This window comes from Colletotrichum aenigma (assembly GCF_013390185.1).
Source record: "Colletotrichum aenigma strain Cg56 chromosome Unknown KSG_Cg56_contig03, whole genome shotgun sequence".
Classification (NCBI taxonomy): domain Eukaryota; kingdom Fungi; phylum Ascomycota; class Sordariomycetes; order Glomerellales; family Glomerellaceae; genus Colletotrichum; species Colletotrichum aenigma.
This window is the reverse complement of record NW_023500909.1, coordinates 3,075,759-3,089,945: the sequence shown is the minus strand read 5'-3', so window position 1 is coordinate 3,089,945 and position 14,187 is coordinate 3,075,759. Positions and strand designations below refer to the sequence as shown.

The 14,187-nt window shown below is 55.2% G+C and overlaps 4 protein-coding genes across 4 annotated transcripts; 1 reads left to right on the top strand and 3 right to left on the bottom strand.

The window, feature by feature from the left end:
* Positions 1–176: 176 nt before the first annotated feature.
* Positions 177–1,770, bottom strand: CGCA056_v004792 (Cytochrome b2; the record flags this gene model as incomplete). The annotated part of the gene is made up of 2 exons (XM_037320047.1): positions 177–340; positions 399–1,770. 2 exons carry the CDS (start codon positions 1,768–1,770, stop codon positions 177–179), a joined length of 1,536 nt encoding a protein of 511 aa, XP_037180827.1.
* Positions 1,771–2,181: 411 nt separating this feature from the next.
* CGCA056_v004791 (uncharacterized protein) lies at positions 2,182–2,932 on the bottom strand (the record flags this gene model as incomplete). Its single annotated transcript, XM_037320046.1, has 2 exons — positions 2,182–2,590; positions 2,724–2,932. 2 exons carry the CDS (start codon positions 2,930–2,932, stop codon positions 2,182–2,184), a joined length of 618 nt encoding a protein of 205 aa, XP_037180828.1.
* A 1,295-nt stretch (positions 2,933–4,227) lies between these two features.
* CGCA056_v004790 (uncharacterized protein) lies at positions 4,228–5,667 on the top strand (the record flags this gene model as incomplete). The annotated part of the gene is made up of 1 exon (XM_037320045.1): positions 4,228–5,667. The coding sequence occupies one exon, from the start codon at positions 4,228–4,230 to the stop codon at positions 5,665–5,667; it is 1,440 nt and encodes a 479-aa protein (XP_037180829.1).
* Positions 5,668–6,872: 1,205 nt separating this feature from the next.
* Positions 6,873–7,796, bottom strand: CGCA056_v004789 (uncharacterized protein; the record flags this gene model as incomplete). The annotated part of the gene is made up of 1 exon (XM_037320044.1): positions 6,873–7,796. One exon carries the CDS (start codon positions 7,794–7,796, stop codon positions 6,873–6,875), a length of 924 nt encoding a protein of 307 aa, XP_037181821.1.
* Positions 7,797–14,187: the final 6,391 nt, after the last annotated feature.

The window sequence follows — 14,187 nt, the reverse complement described above, 5'->3', positions numbered from 1 at the left end:
GGACAGAATGAGATTTGACGGACGGGATATGAAATGGTAACCACTATCATTATTATGTGTAATTGTATACCCAAAGTCTCCTAGCATAGCTTGGATGGGACTTTTACCCTCTCTAATGCTATGCTGGATTGATCAACACACAATATGCTGATTATGCTGGAGGTGAAGTACTTCATTTACAAACGGCTCTGTCTGTCCCTGTGCCAAGGGGTATTTGGATTGTCCTCCCGACCCGGAACGAGGTGGTCCACGGCCAGCGTGTTGAGGAAGCCCGGATGGACTTGGTCCAGGCTCGTGACGCCGCACATTTTCATCGTCGTCTCCAACTCGTCTCGGAGTACTATCCGTCGCGTTAGTCAAGATCTTGGCGCCACAATGTCGAGGGAAAGACAACTCACTCTCGGCGTATCGCTCAACGCCCTCAGCGCCGTAGTTGAGCGCATAAAGCAACCCCCTCCCGACGCCGACGGCCTTGGCCCCGAGACACAACGCCTTGAAGATGTCGGTGCCGCGCGAGATGCCCCCGTCGACGTAGACCTCGAGCTTGTCGAACACGTGCGGGCAGTTCTTCTGCAGCTCGAGCAGGACCATGACGGTCGCGGGCGACGTGTCGAGGCTGCGGCCGCCGTGGTTCGAGAGCACGATCGCCTCCACGCCCGCGGCGGCCGCGCGCTCGGCGTCCATCCACGTCTGAATCCCCTTGAGCACGATGGGCATGCCGGGCACGGTGCGCCGTAACCAGACGATGTCGGACCAGTTGACGGACGCGTCGATGTAGTCGCCCATGATGCGCCCGATGGCGCCGCCCTTGGCGTCGTTGCCGGCCTTGGCGCCCGAGATGGGGGACGAGCCGATGGAGGCGTCGGAGCGCACGCGCTCGTCGGCCTCGCGCTTGCCGGGGATGGGGGCGTCGATAGTCAGGAAGAGGGCCTTGGCGCCCTGGGCCTGGGCGGAGCGGATGAGGCGCTCCGAGTTGGCGCGGTTCTTGTCGACGTAGAGCTGGAAGAAGACGGGGACGTCGTAGGGCTTCGGCGGGGAGAAGGCGGCGTGCGCGGCGAGGATCTCGGCGAGGGGGAAGGAGGCACTGACGGAGACGCCCTGGGGGATGCCGGCGGCCTTGCAGCCGCGGCCGAGCTCCTTCTCGCCGTCCGGGTGGAAGAGGCGGGCCATGGCGGTGGGCGGGCAGAAGATGGGGGAGCGCATTGGGTTGGCGAGCATCGTGGTGGAGGTGTCGACCGCGGACACGTCGACGAGCACGCGGGGCCGGAGGCCGATGAGGGAGTAGGCGGAGGCGTTGAGGCGTTTGGTGTGTAGGTCTGTCGCGGCGGAGGAGACGAAGGCCCAGGCTTTCGGGGTGAAGGACGTCGAGGCGGCCTCTTCGAAGTCGTGGGCGCTGATGAGGGTATCCAAGGGTGGTTTTGAGGGTGGCGGTGTTGGTGCTTTTTGCCCGTCTTGCCTCTCATCGTTGGGGGAGGTCATGTTGCTCGGCTGGGCGTGTTGGGTCTGCTTCGGTTTGGGCAGGGCTACGCCCGGGGCGAGGACGCCTATGAGGTGGGCGGCGGGCAGGTTCGACTTTACGAGGTTGGGCCCGTGGACTTCGGAGTAGACGTCCGTCGCGTCTTTGCCGGCGCACTGCAGGATCACGGCGATACCGCCGGGGTGTTCGCGGACGAAGTCGGAAAAGTCCCACACGTTGCCGTCGATGACGAGCCAGATGTCGTTGAGGGTGTTGTGCTTGGATATCTCGGCTGGTGTCAGCGTCGGCGGCATGGTGAGACGTGTAGTTGTTAACGTGAAGGTAAAAACATATTTGTGTCGGGCGATGATGATTACATATATGTATGCTCGACCTCGGGCCGGGACCGCTCAGGCGGGTTGTTCGTCTGAGATCCAACGGCGCCGAGGGGTAGTCGAGGTCTCGGGCGGCATTACGCCGAACGGGGTCGGTGTGGGGGAGGATCCCCCCCGGGAATCCGGCATTGGGTAGGTAAGCTGGCAAGGTAGGGGTAAGGTATCCCGCGGGTTCTGATGGGCGGGTTCCCCAGGGGGAACTCACTCGCTAAAAGGATGCACGGACGGCCTGTCATGAATGTAAATCACCGAGACGGCACTGGACGTTCTTTTTTTCGGCTGCAGGGCCGCCAACAGCACTTTATCTTTTATTTTGATTCTCTTCCCAGATCACCCTGCCAAGGCCTTCCCGATCAGACTCAGCGCCCTCTCGCTGTGGTTCATCTTGAGCGCGATCTGGCGGCCGGGCTCGCTCATCTTGGCCCACGTCTTTTGCAAGATGCCAATGATCTTGGCCTCGTCAATCTCCTCCTTGCTCTCGAAGTCGTCAAATTGGTCGTCGAGGAACACCAGACAGGCGACGTCCTCGAGGACCTGCGTCTCCTCGTCCTTGCTCAGGTTCTCCTTGCGGATCAGCGCCGCCACGCGGTTGACGTCCTCGGCGGGCAGCGGCGGCTGGATCTCCGCGGACGACGACAATAGCTCGGCCACCTGCGTCGCGGCCTGGGACTTGAGCTTGGCGCGCCAGGTGAGGTAGCCCGGGCGCGTCATTGGGTATGTGTTGCGGGGGATCTCCCATCTAGAAGGGTTGTGTGTGTGAGTTGCAGTGGTTCCTCTTTTTAGATTGTCCCTTGTCTCATGTACTTTGCACATCTCGTCATGGATATTCATGCTTAAATCAATGCGTAATGAAGAAATGAAGAGTGTCTAACCTCCTGAAGTGCTGGGCTCGGCAGGCCAGCTGCAGCACGGGGGGCGCCGTGGGACATCGCACCGCCAGCCAGCGCGTCATTTTGTGGGCATAGTGAAGCTCAAATGTGATATCGGCGGCGGCGGTCGAGGGTCTGGGGTCTTGCTTGTGGGCCTCGTCAATCAGCTCGAGAGCCTTGAGGTAGTTTGGTGGCAGGTCGGGCAGTGCCATCTTGGGTGAGTGGGCAAGATGGTGTGGTTCACTGCTAATCGGGTGTGGTTATTGGGTAGGTGCTGAGAGAGAGAGCGATGATGGTTCGTTTCAAACTTCAGTGTGAGAAGTCATGCTCCCTGACAAGGGCAAAAAAAGGCTTCAAAGCCCGGCGGGTGATTGACTATCTGCAACCACTAATAGCGCAGCGCCCCAACCAACTGGAGCCCACTCCGTTCCACGCGGGATGAGTAAGCTGGTTCCCTGATTGGGCTGCCCCCGGAGCATCGCCCGTAGCACCACCATTCTTCAGTGAGAGCCTCAAACCGCGCCCCGGACCTTGTCGTTAACATCAGATTGATATGAGAGTCGGGTTGCAAAAGCCAGAGAATTCCCACTCAACATCACACTCCGCACGTCGCACAAATAACGCCTATTCTGGAGACTGCCAATGTTGGACACAGCCATTTGGTTGACGCCATCGGCACGCTCCAGTCGCCGGTCTCGCCTGCTCTAGACTCTGGCAGACTTTATTGTACCGTGTGTGTGTTTGGTCCCTTCGTCCCATGTTGTTGTGTCTGACGCCAGCTATTGATGTTTGGCCCCCTCTCACCCTCTTTTTTTCTGGATCTCGATCGCCTCGACGGGTTTGACACTTTGGAGGTCTTAGAGGCCGTATTAATAGAATTGAGGGGCCACTTCCTGGTCTTCGTAGTCGCAGCCGGCTTCGAGTGGTTTGACGGGTTTCTCCCTCAGAATTCACTGCCACAGACGATTTGTTTTTCCGACACTTGCTCTGGACCACTCGTGCGGGTAGATATTTCTGGAGCTGAGTCCGGTTGGGAAGGAGCTCGTTTAGGATCCGTCGCAGTGAGAATCCGATTTTGCTAAACTCTCGGCCGCTCCTTCCTCAGCACCTTCGTCCATCTACTAATCAACCCCACCACCACCATCTCTCCACAACGTTCACTTCCACCTCGACAACTACCACTTCCATCTTCACAACAACAAACAACAGATCGTATCAATTGTTTGGTATGAATTAGGATTCATTCCCTTTCGCCGAACAACCCCAGTCCCAAAAACCGGGTAACAAAAATAACCAACCGCAAGTCCATCACCACCCCGCGCTTTCCGGCCTCAACTCACCAACAATATCCCAGGCCTCCTCCTATCCTCAACAAAGACATCAATCCACAACATTTCACCACTGCTTTTATCACCTCTTCGCCAAACCTTTCACCTTCTCCTCGCCCTTACTTTCCCAGCAACATTCACCATCGCCCTTGCTACTGCAATCACATGTCACTGCTACAATGACAGGCACAAAGGCTGGTGGCTCTCACAGCCATAACCTTACTGTTGTCAAGGACAATGACGACGCTTCTTCAATCCCGGCGGTGACAATCGAATCGGACTCCGATGCTAGCAGCACCATTACCCTGGTCGATCTTTTTCCTGACCTCGCCATCTTAGACAGCGACGCTGCTGGCGACACCTCTGCTGAGTCCACTGACGCTACGAGCTCTCAGGTCAGCAGCACCGGTGATGAGCAATCCACAGACGCAGACAACGAGGCCTGCGCCAAGAAGTCAGGCGATGTCAATTCCAGCAAGCAGAAGGGAAAAGCTGTCGAGGCTGAGAGCGAATCCGCAGAGACATCAGCTGCAGAGAGTACCAGTGGAAACGAATCGACATCTGAAGCGGCATCATCTGAGGCAGGCACCGAAGAGGCAGCTGCAGCTGATTCCACAACTTCTGGCGAGGCTTCCTCCAGCGAAGTGCCTTCTACGGATGGAGCATCAGATGCCTCGACCAGCGCAAAGCCATCAACCCCAGGCAACTGGACAGACTCGGAGGATGCCTTGATCATCAGCATGAAGGAGGGCGGCGAGACCTGGGCAGCCATTGGAAATGCCATGAACCGCGGGAAGAACGAGGTCAAGAAGCGCTGGCACGTGGTGAAGGCCAACCGGGCCAATTCGACCGAGTCTGGAGGCGATACTCAGACCGACAAGAGCGCAGAGTCAACCGAGGAGAAGGAGCCTGAGCCTACGGCGGAGGAGAAGCAGAGTAAGGGAAAGGAGCAGCAGAAAGTCGAATGCACCAAGCCGAGGAACGCCAAAGATGATGCGACAGGCTGCAAGAAGAAGGGCAAGGAGCAGAAGGTTGCTTGCGACAAGGAGAAAATCAAGGAGCCCAAACAGAAGAAGAAGAAGAAGAAGCCCGTCGTAAAGAAGCCGGTTGCAGAGAAATCCGAGTCTGAAGATGACGACGCAGAGAGCTCGTCCTATCGCGAGCGCATGAATCTACTCCGAGACACGTCGTCTGAGTCCGAGTCGCCCGCTACCAGCGGCGATGACGCAGATGCGCCCGGCTACTACGAGCGGGAGGTTGCTCGCCAGAAGCGATATATTCGTCGACATGTCCACCCTCAACTCTACCCTGTTCCGCCTGCCGCCCGCGCGCCAAGCCCAGCAGACAAAAGGCAGCGCCGGGACGATGCCATCCTCGCGGCCGTGGCTTCGAGACGAGAGGCTACGAAGTGGCTGGAGATGCAGGCCAATTTCTTCAACGTCACTGGCCGTATGGTTCCCCTCCACCTGATCAAGGCGAGATGTGAGGCCGAGGAGGATAGAGGCAAGGCGGCTGGCGTCCGCACTTGGGCTTCTTCTGTCGCAGGAAGCCAGGACTTGCTCGATCCTGAGGAGCAGCCTGAGGTCCCCGAGGATGCTCTCCTGAGCGATGACGATTGACGACTGACGACTGACTACATTAACACCCCCGCGCGACTGACACGACATTTCGCTTTCATACCTTCTCCTCCACTTATGAGACGATGATTGATGATGACAGCGTTTTTGATATCCGGTTGAGAGGCAATGGGAAGTAATTTTCGTGCAAGTTGTGGGGTGAAGGTCGAGCCAGAAAAGCGATTTTTCTTTTAAAAGATTGCTTGGGAACAAAACGAAGCTGTTGGTTGGGCAAGAACGAACGAACGGAAAAATGGACGTGGGACGTGGTAACAGATTCACCTAGATCTGCTTTCTTTTTTGCTTTTTTCTCTTTTCTTTGGGGCGTTTTGGCAGGCCCTTTTGTGTGTATGGGCGAGAACAAGGGTTTTTGAGAAAGGGATATTGGGTTCTGGTTTAATAGGAGTTACGGATAATCACGCCAAATGGAATACCCCCTTTAGTTTCTCCTGCAACAAGACCAACAAATTGATGTTGACATGAAGAGTTGACTGTGAAGTGATGTACTGTGAACAATTGATTTCTGATGGATGAAAGTTGGGTAGCATAGGAACATTGACACAATCAGGGCCATGTAGGACAGAGGCATTGAAGAAATTTGGCAAGTTTCCAATTTTCCGGGGAGAAATGTACAATCCACCACCCATTGCGTAGGAACAGGGTATCATGGAACCAGATATTACAACAAGACACACAAACACCGCTGCCGCCATTGCGCGGACCGCGTCTCCCAAAACCCTCCTCCTTTTTCAGCTACTCTTGCCAGAGTCTGTCCAATATCCAACCAAGTATAAGTACAAGTATAGAGGAGCTTCGAGTATTACCAAGAGCTCGCAATGTTTATTATGTGCAGCCCTCCATCCTGCTGCTTTCGACAGTCAAATGTCTGGGATGGCTGAGACCAAGGCGATCTGCGACTGGCGGCTCATCTCGTCCCCAACACTCAGAGATGGTCAGCCTCGTGAGAATCTGCCATTTGGGACGCTGAAGCCCTGCGTCTCCCGGTCCGACGTCACGACGAGACGCAATACTCCCTGGCATCGGTGGCTGTATCGTCTCTTCGTCCTCGGCTTGCCGGAAAGCTTCGTCCAAGTGTCGTTGCCAGGGTCGTCAACGTTCGTTTGAACACCGGATGGAGATGTTGTGAAGCCAACGCTGCTGATGACCTCTGCGTCATTCAAGAAGAAAGTCCGCCATTGGTCATTTTTTCAAATGGGGTTCTCCATGCCGGGGGCCATCGTGGTGCCCGGTGGTGCCGGGCTCGGGCTCGGTCCTTTGGTCAACGTGTTGCTGCTCGAACCCAGCCCCCGCTTCATCATCTTGCCCAAGACGGTGACCAGCTCACAAGCATCGGCAAACATGTCGTCATCCATACCCTCCGTCGCTTCGTACACTTCGGAGATGGTGTCCTTGGCCAGCTTGCGGCTTCCGTCATAGTCGTGAACGCAGTCGTACAGGAACGCAGAGTACTCTGTCTTGGCCGACAGTCGCAGCGAGTGCGAGCCCCAGAGATGCTCATCGGCCAGCGCAATGGCCTCCTTGAAGTACTTGTGGGCCTCAGGGAGGAAGTCTCGTGGCGGCTCGAGGAAGGCGGCCGGTAAATCCGAACCATTACGAGGAGCGAACCCCGGCGGAGGGTTTACCGGACCACCCTCGAGAGCATGCGTCGGCTGTATGGAACCTTGCGACGAATTCCAGTCCTCCCTCGCAATCCCCTTGCCTTTGTCCAGTCTGGGTGGTGTCAGGCCGGCCATTGTGTCGGGTGTCGAAATACCCATTGTCGAAACAGAGGGCTTGTTGTGGAACAGGACAAAAATGTGATAAAACGATGCTCGCAACTTGAGTGCCAAGACGCGAAGCTCAGTGTGATTACCGACCATGGGTATCACATATTGCTGAAGCATGACTAGACCTTCTCGCGAAAGCCATATTATGTGAAAAATGAGGTCGAGGGATTGAGGCGCGCGGGAAGGGTCAGGGCGGCGTTGCTTCTTTGCGACGACGAGCTGCTCTGCGAGGCTGAGTGAGAGACCGAGGATCTTGTAGAGCATAGACGACAGAAGAGGGTTGTCCGTCTCGACGGCCTTGGCCCATTTGCCGAGGAACTTCTGGTCAACCTCGGAAGAAGCCATTGAGGCTTTTGGGATTGATGAAGCGGTTGTCAGGTGGGTCGCGCCTGCCTTGCCTTATCGACGGTGAAGGTTCTCAGATGAGATACTGAAGCGAACACGTCAGGGATAACCCAGACGGGCTGACGGGATCAGAATCGTCTGCGGGAAACACCAATTCGATCGCGCGATTGAGGAATCAGGTTCGATGAGAAAGCTGATCAAGTCTGAGCGATGGGTGTCGGTTATGATGAGAGTGAGTGAGAAGTCAGTCCCGGGTGGAAGTCGGACGATTGAGCTGGTGATTTCCTAAGTATGCGCCGTCGGGTGTAGTCGTGGCACTCTTGATTAAAAAGCTGTGTGTGTTAGTACCTAATCAGCAGCAAAACAGTCTCATCAATTGAGATGCAGAGGCAAATACTCACGGATATGATACATTACAGTGAGTGAGAGGGAAGTTGGTTGGTAAAATAAGGCCGATTGGAGGGATGCTTAAGGCGAAAGACGGCTAGCAAGACACTGAGATAGGCTGAGACTCAAACGGCAAAACGATTACGGAATGGCCTGTTTTCGCAGAGAGCATTGCGATTTTGACCGTGATTTTGTTCAGCTGTCGTTGTGAGGCCTTATTAGAAGCAACTGCAGGCTGAATCTGTCAATTGGCCTGCGGGGACGATCCCTGGAGGAAAAACGAGCGTAAGAAGGGACAAGCCGGTCTGGAAGAAAGCGGTGAGAGGCTGGCGCTGGCGTGGCGGAATTAAGAGCCGGACGTTATTGGTGTCTACCAAAGAGAAATGCGAGGTCGGTTGGGTTGAATCGGGCGGCCGGTGGCAGTTGGAACTGTCGAAATGAAGGGTGACGAGGGGCTGTAGTCGAGCGAGTGCTATGAGGGCATCTCGAGGACGGTCGAAATGTATCGATCGACAGGCGGCAGCAAGGCAGACAGGTTTGGAGATGGGTAGAGGCGATGTAATGTAAGGTAATGTAGGTAGCTGCAGGATATATGTGCCCTAAAGGAGAGGTGCAGACACAGACGCAGGAGGACTGGGGCGCGCGGTCGTATTGTGCATGAACGAGTGTGGGCCTGGGCGAGAGAAGTAAGGTAAGGTAGCTGCGGGCTGGCCGTGGAGTCTGAGAGGTCGAGAGTTGCGAATGGAGGCGCTTTCTGGGCACGAGCGCAGCTACAGGCGACAGGTGACTGCGGCTCGACGTACGTAGGCTGACGGTGCTTGGGGTTCGGGTGTCGATGAGATAAGATGAGGTGGGAGGCGACGGCGTTGGTGAGTTGAGGTGGTACGGGAGGAGAGAGGGCGAATGAAGTCCAAATTAGACGGTTGGCTGAGGGTGGGAGAGATGCTGCAAGATGAGTTGTCCGACTCTCGGGAGGCTACGTCTCGTAAGGTACCTTCACGCGGCGCGCACCGTGTTAATGGGCAGCCAAGCGCTCTGAGCCTGACGTGGGAAGTAAGGTGGGATAAGCGGAAGACGGCGGCAGGGACGTAATGCGCAATGTGCCGTTGGATTGGGAAGAAAACGGAGGAAGCGAAAGAGATGGGAGAGATATGCACGAGGCCAGTATTCGTAACATGGTCGTGTAAAGGCCGGGGCTGGGAAAGACATTGAAGGGAGATGACCGGAGCGAAGAGGCAAGTACCTTTCCATGAAAAATCGGACCAGGCAGGCAGAGGCAGGCACCTGAGGATGAGGTACCTCGGGCGGGAAAGGCATGCCCAGAGCTGGAGCTTGGCCGGGCTCGAAGCTGGAGCTGCTGGCCTCCATGAGCTGCCACTTTTACTGATGCAATGCAGGAATATTCGTGCCGTAGGTCCTGTTTCCCACGAACTGGCCGGGGCTACGGGGGTAAGAAAGATGCGCTAAATTGGGACCCTAAGGCCCGCTTCTGGTAGCATCGGATCCAATTGCCCCAGGCCACCAGCTGGAGGGGGAGTTGGGACCCAAATGACCGCAGAGACACCACCAAGGTGACACTGGCAGTATCCGTACCGCCGTCTGTTCGTCGTCTGCATCCACCGCCTGCCTTCATCCTCGGCATTCTCCTTTTCAAGACCGCTGGCCGAGCAAACAGAACTCTGATTGACATCGCCTCATTCATCTATCATCCATCGCACTTGGCCGTCTTCTCTGTCGCGAATTGCCCCTTGCCGTCCCAACTCCCCATGTGGCAGGCAAACTGACTTTTTGAGCTTCCTTCGTCCGAACCCTAGCATGTTTCTGCCCAAGGATGCATTTGCGCAAACTGACGCGAGACACGATAGCGCGGCGCTTTCGTTTTGACGCGCGGGATCGTGCCCGAGACAGGCCGACTACCGATCACTCACTTGCTCGCGCTCTTAAGGGTCCGCGGGGTTCTGACAGTCGGCCAGACCAAAGCAGCAGTCGACGGACCACCGACTAGAGAATATCTACTCGGGCACATGGTTCTAACAATTCTTGCCGCAACGGCCAAGATGCAAGCGATGCGGATAATACATGCAAATCAGTTTCAAAAGTGCATGCTTACCCGCCGTCCATCTCATACCACCCGCGGCTGAGACACGAGGAAGATACCATCTCGCTTCTCGCACGCACTTCCGCCTCGGTAGCCGACGCAATTGTTGCTTTTCTCTCTCCCTCGCCCGCCAGCAGTCTCAAGGAAGGTCGAATGCACCCACACAGACGCTGCACTGATGGCTTGCCTTGCCGCTGATGAAGTGGTCGATTGTAGTGGCGATGCGAATTCAACGGCGGGGTCATCTGGGTTCAGGAATTCCGAGCGTTACAACGTGGTCGACTGTCGCATTCCGATCCATGATCTATCCCGTCGACCTCGAACACCAACGGGGGGCCCCGTGCGACTGTCACCCCCATCTGGGGGTTTCAGAGCACCAAACCCACCTACCGAAACAAAACGCTGCTTGAGCAGCGTGGTGTATTCACCGACAGGTTGCACAATTCCTCATGTGCGAGGGCAAGACGATGCAGAATGGTCCAAGTTGCTCGTCGAGGAATTAATTTGTGCTCTCTCACAACGGTACGTACGGATACGTCCATTTACCTCACCTGGCTTGACGACCCGCTAACGTTTGGCCGTGGTCCCTGTTTCGTGGCGACCCGGTCGAGCTAATCCTATCCTGCTTTAGTGTCGAGCCTCCTCCATTCTGGCCAACGGGACGCCGCGCGCCTTCTCAAAGCAGGGAACCTCCCTCTGCCCCGAACAAAGTGCATCCCAGCCACCCCATTTTCAGTGTAAGCTGCCTGCTTCAAGAATCTTCCTGATCTCAGCCGCCATCACCGGCCTTCTGCAACGCCTCCTGGAAGACCTAATGGTGCCAGCGCATCATTTGACTGCACGGCCACGGCCACGATCGCTATCGCTACTACCACGGTCCCTCTGAACGTCACGCCCTGGCGAGGCCTCTCAACACCCAGCCCGTCAGCCCCGCCAATGAGAGCCTAACAGGGCCCTTCCACCTCTGTTGGAACTTGAAACGACATTCACTGCCTCAAGTGAGGCAATGCGATAGTCCTCTAACGGTTGAAGCTGTGTACTCTGGGCAATAGAAACTTGGCGGTCCATCTGCTTACTTGCTGAGCCAGCTACTGGTGCATACGACCCATAGGATGGAAGCCTTGCGGGCCGTCATATCTGCGGCCAAACCCATACCATTCAATCAAGGACCAATAGGTTCTTCGGTGACCCAACCCTCTCGTCGTGGGCTTCCTAGTAATCCACGGTTGTTTGAAGCACGACCTGACGTATGCCGGAGCGGGCAGTAGCCACAAACAGGAGCCTTGAACTGGCGGTGAAGACACCGCTATCCGAGACTTACACGCCGCTTCATCAAACACTCGAACCCCCAAACCAGCTCTTAACTCTGACAGGACATACTTCTTTCGCCTTTGTTGCAAGGATTTACGGGGCCTAGAGATGCTGCGGCCAAAGGCCCTGGGAAAGCCCAACCTGATTTCGAAGTACCCGCCCGCGACCCTTCGAGTTGGTATCGCTACACGTCGACATGACTGCATGGCATGCCACCAATGCAGTCGTCAGGCGTGCAGTACAGATGCGTTCATCGACATGCGTTGTCAGTGCTCTCGAAGGGGCAAACAGAGGCAGTATCAGCCTGAAAGTCACAATGCGGCGCGCCATCGTACAGCACAGTGCAAAGCCACTTCTCCGTCAATCCATCGAAAGCCGACTTGGGCTCCCTCACTCGTCACACGACAGGTCCCAGATCATGGACTGCAGCCCTATCTGTCACGATCAAGTCTCAAACGGACTGGTCCTTCACGAGATGGTTCAGCTACGGCATTTTCGCTCAGGTCGGTTCAACTTGCCCCAGATTTGCCCAAGCCCATCCCAAGACATCATGACGCCGTTGGGCACTCGGTGAACTGGCACGTGGACGCAACAAGAAGCCAGTGCAACCCCCCGTTTGCCAACTTTCAAGTCCAGGGCCTGGGCAAACGGCTTCCGAAGTAGCTCTGTTCCTGTGCTTTCAAGTGAAAACACACTCAAACCGAACCCACGGACTCGATTCGGATTCCCCCCTGGAACTGTTCCTCGTTCCCAGCCGGAACGGGACGTTGCAGCTCCCGGTCCTGGAAGCTGATTGCTAGATCTCAGAGACCTCGCCGTCTCATTGGGCCTCCTCGTGTCGTCCCTGGCATCCGGGCTTGTGTGCCGATGAAGGCTTCCTACAGTTTTAAACGATTGTTTGCTAGTGGCAGCGAAGTGACGCCGACGTTATCAGTTTGATGCCCAACAAACATGAGCGAGCATTCCTTCGGTCTCGAAGTGTCTGAGACGATACTACAAATGTGGCGGTCTGACCCGGCGTTGCGTCTTGATTGCTACATTGCAGCGAATGCTCTTTCCGAACAACATATTTACCATCGTTGTTTGCCTCGCGCCAGTCACTCATTTCAGCCTTTGATCATTACTACTTTACAAGCTCAGAGACTGCCAATTTCTTTGATTTAGTCACGCGAATCATATTCCCATTCGATACAGGACAATTCGCAAAAGGAGTCAAAAATATCCAACGCCAGTATCGGGATTTACATCTTTCTCTTATTTGTACGCTCGAAAGATCTGGAGTCTCAGCCAACCTTCAGATTCGATTCACGACAGCATCCAACAACCACCGGAATGTGCCAATACTACGCTCACGCCTTCACCTGCAAGCATAGCAGCTACACATTCGCGCGCTTCTGTCGACCCGCGAGCTTAATACAGAAACCCTGTAGCAAACGCCAGGTCTGGCAGACGATTCGTCTCGACGATGCCTGCGAAGAATGTCTGACCTGGTTTCCAGACCGCTACCCTTGCCGCCGGCCCCGGTATCAGTGAAGGCAACCTCACTCGGCGTGGCCTTTCGAAGCCAGTGAATGTGCTTGATATTCAACCTGCTGGAAAAGTTCGGCCTTCATATTACACATTCTTTCTCAAGCAACGGCCCGTGTCTGAAGGAGTCCTCGACATCCCCAAACACGGCAGTCGTATTACTAGAGCCTCTGTGGACGGACATTTAGAAAGAACGGCTGGCTGGTTCAGCTGATGATTACGATCTCGATGATGATGGAAGCGCTGTTTTTTGGGGTCAAGTCTGTTATGTATTACCTTCGAGACCGGCGTATGTGGAACTGTGGATACACAAAACTTGGGATTTGAAGGACTACGGGACCGAGGCTGGCATTCAACAGGACAGATCTTGGGAGCACTTTGAAGTTTGTGTCAAATAGAATTGATTGAGTTCAGACTGTTTTGGTCGAGCGAGACTTTCGTACTCAAATTACGGTACGATGGAGTCTGCCTAACCGTTGCCGTGCGTCTTATATGGGAGTGTTGAATCCTGCTCTTGACAATCCACATGCCATGTCCGAATTATTCGATTCCTTGATTTTGTGTTCTTTTCTGGCAATAGAAATGAATAGACTGCCTTTAGCGATTGGGTTGACATATTAACATGGCTGCCGTGTGCGAAGACTTTTTCATGAACAGTTCATCCAGTGCGGTATATATTGAGAACTTAAAGACCAATTGATGCGCTTTTGAGGCAAAACTGCTCTCGCTCGAGACGGTCAAGCAACCTCTCTGACTTCATGATGTGAGGTTAACCACTTTTCAACCAGTGAAATTTCGCGCATTAACACCGTCGAGGGGGTGGACCCAGCTGGCAGCACTGACGCCGGCCCGCCAATGGCGTAAGAGCTCCCGCATAGCTCCCCCCTCTACTTAGACCCGAAGGAAAGTCCCGGTAGCAAAAAAATTTCGAGTCGAGGAGACCGCCATCAGACGATATCTCAACCTCCCTCCCCGTCCATCCGCGCCGTTGTCGACAACGAGCATCCCATTGTCCATCTCCCCACTCTTCGTTCTTCTGTTGTTCTTCTTTACTATTTAATACACACA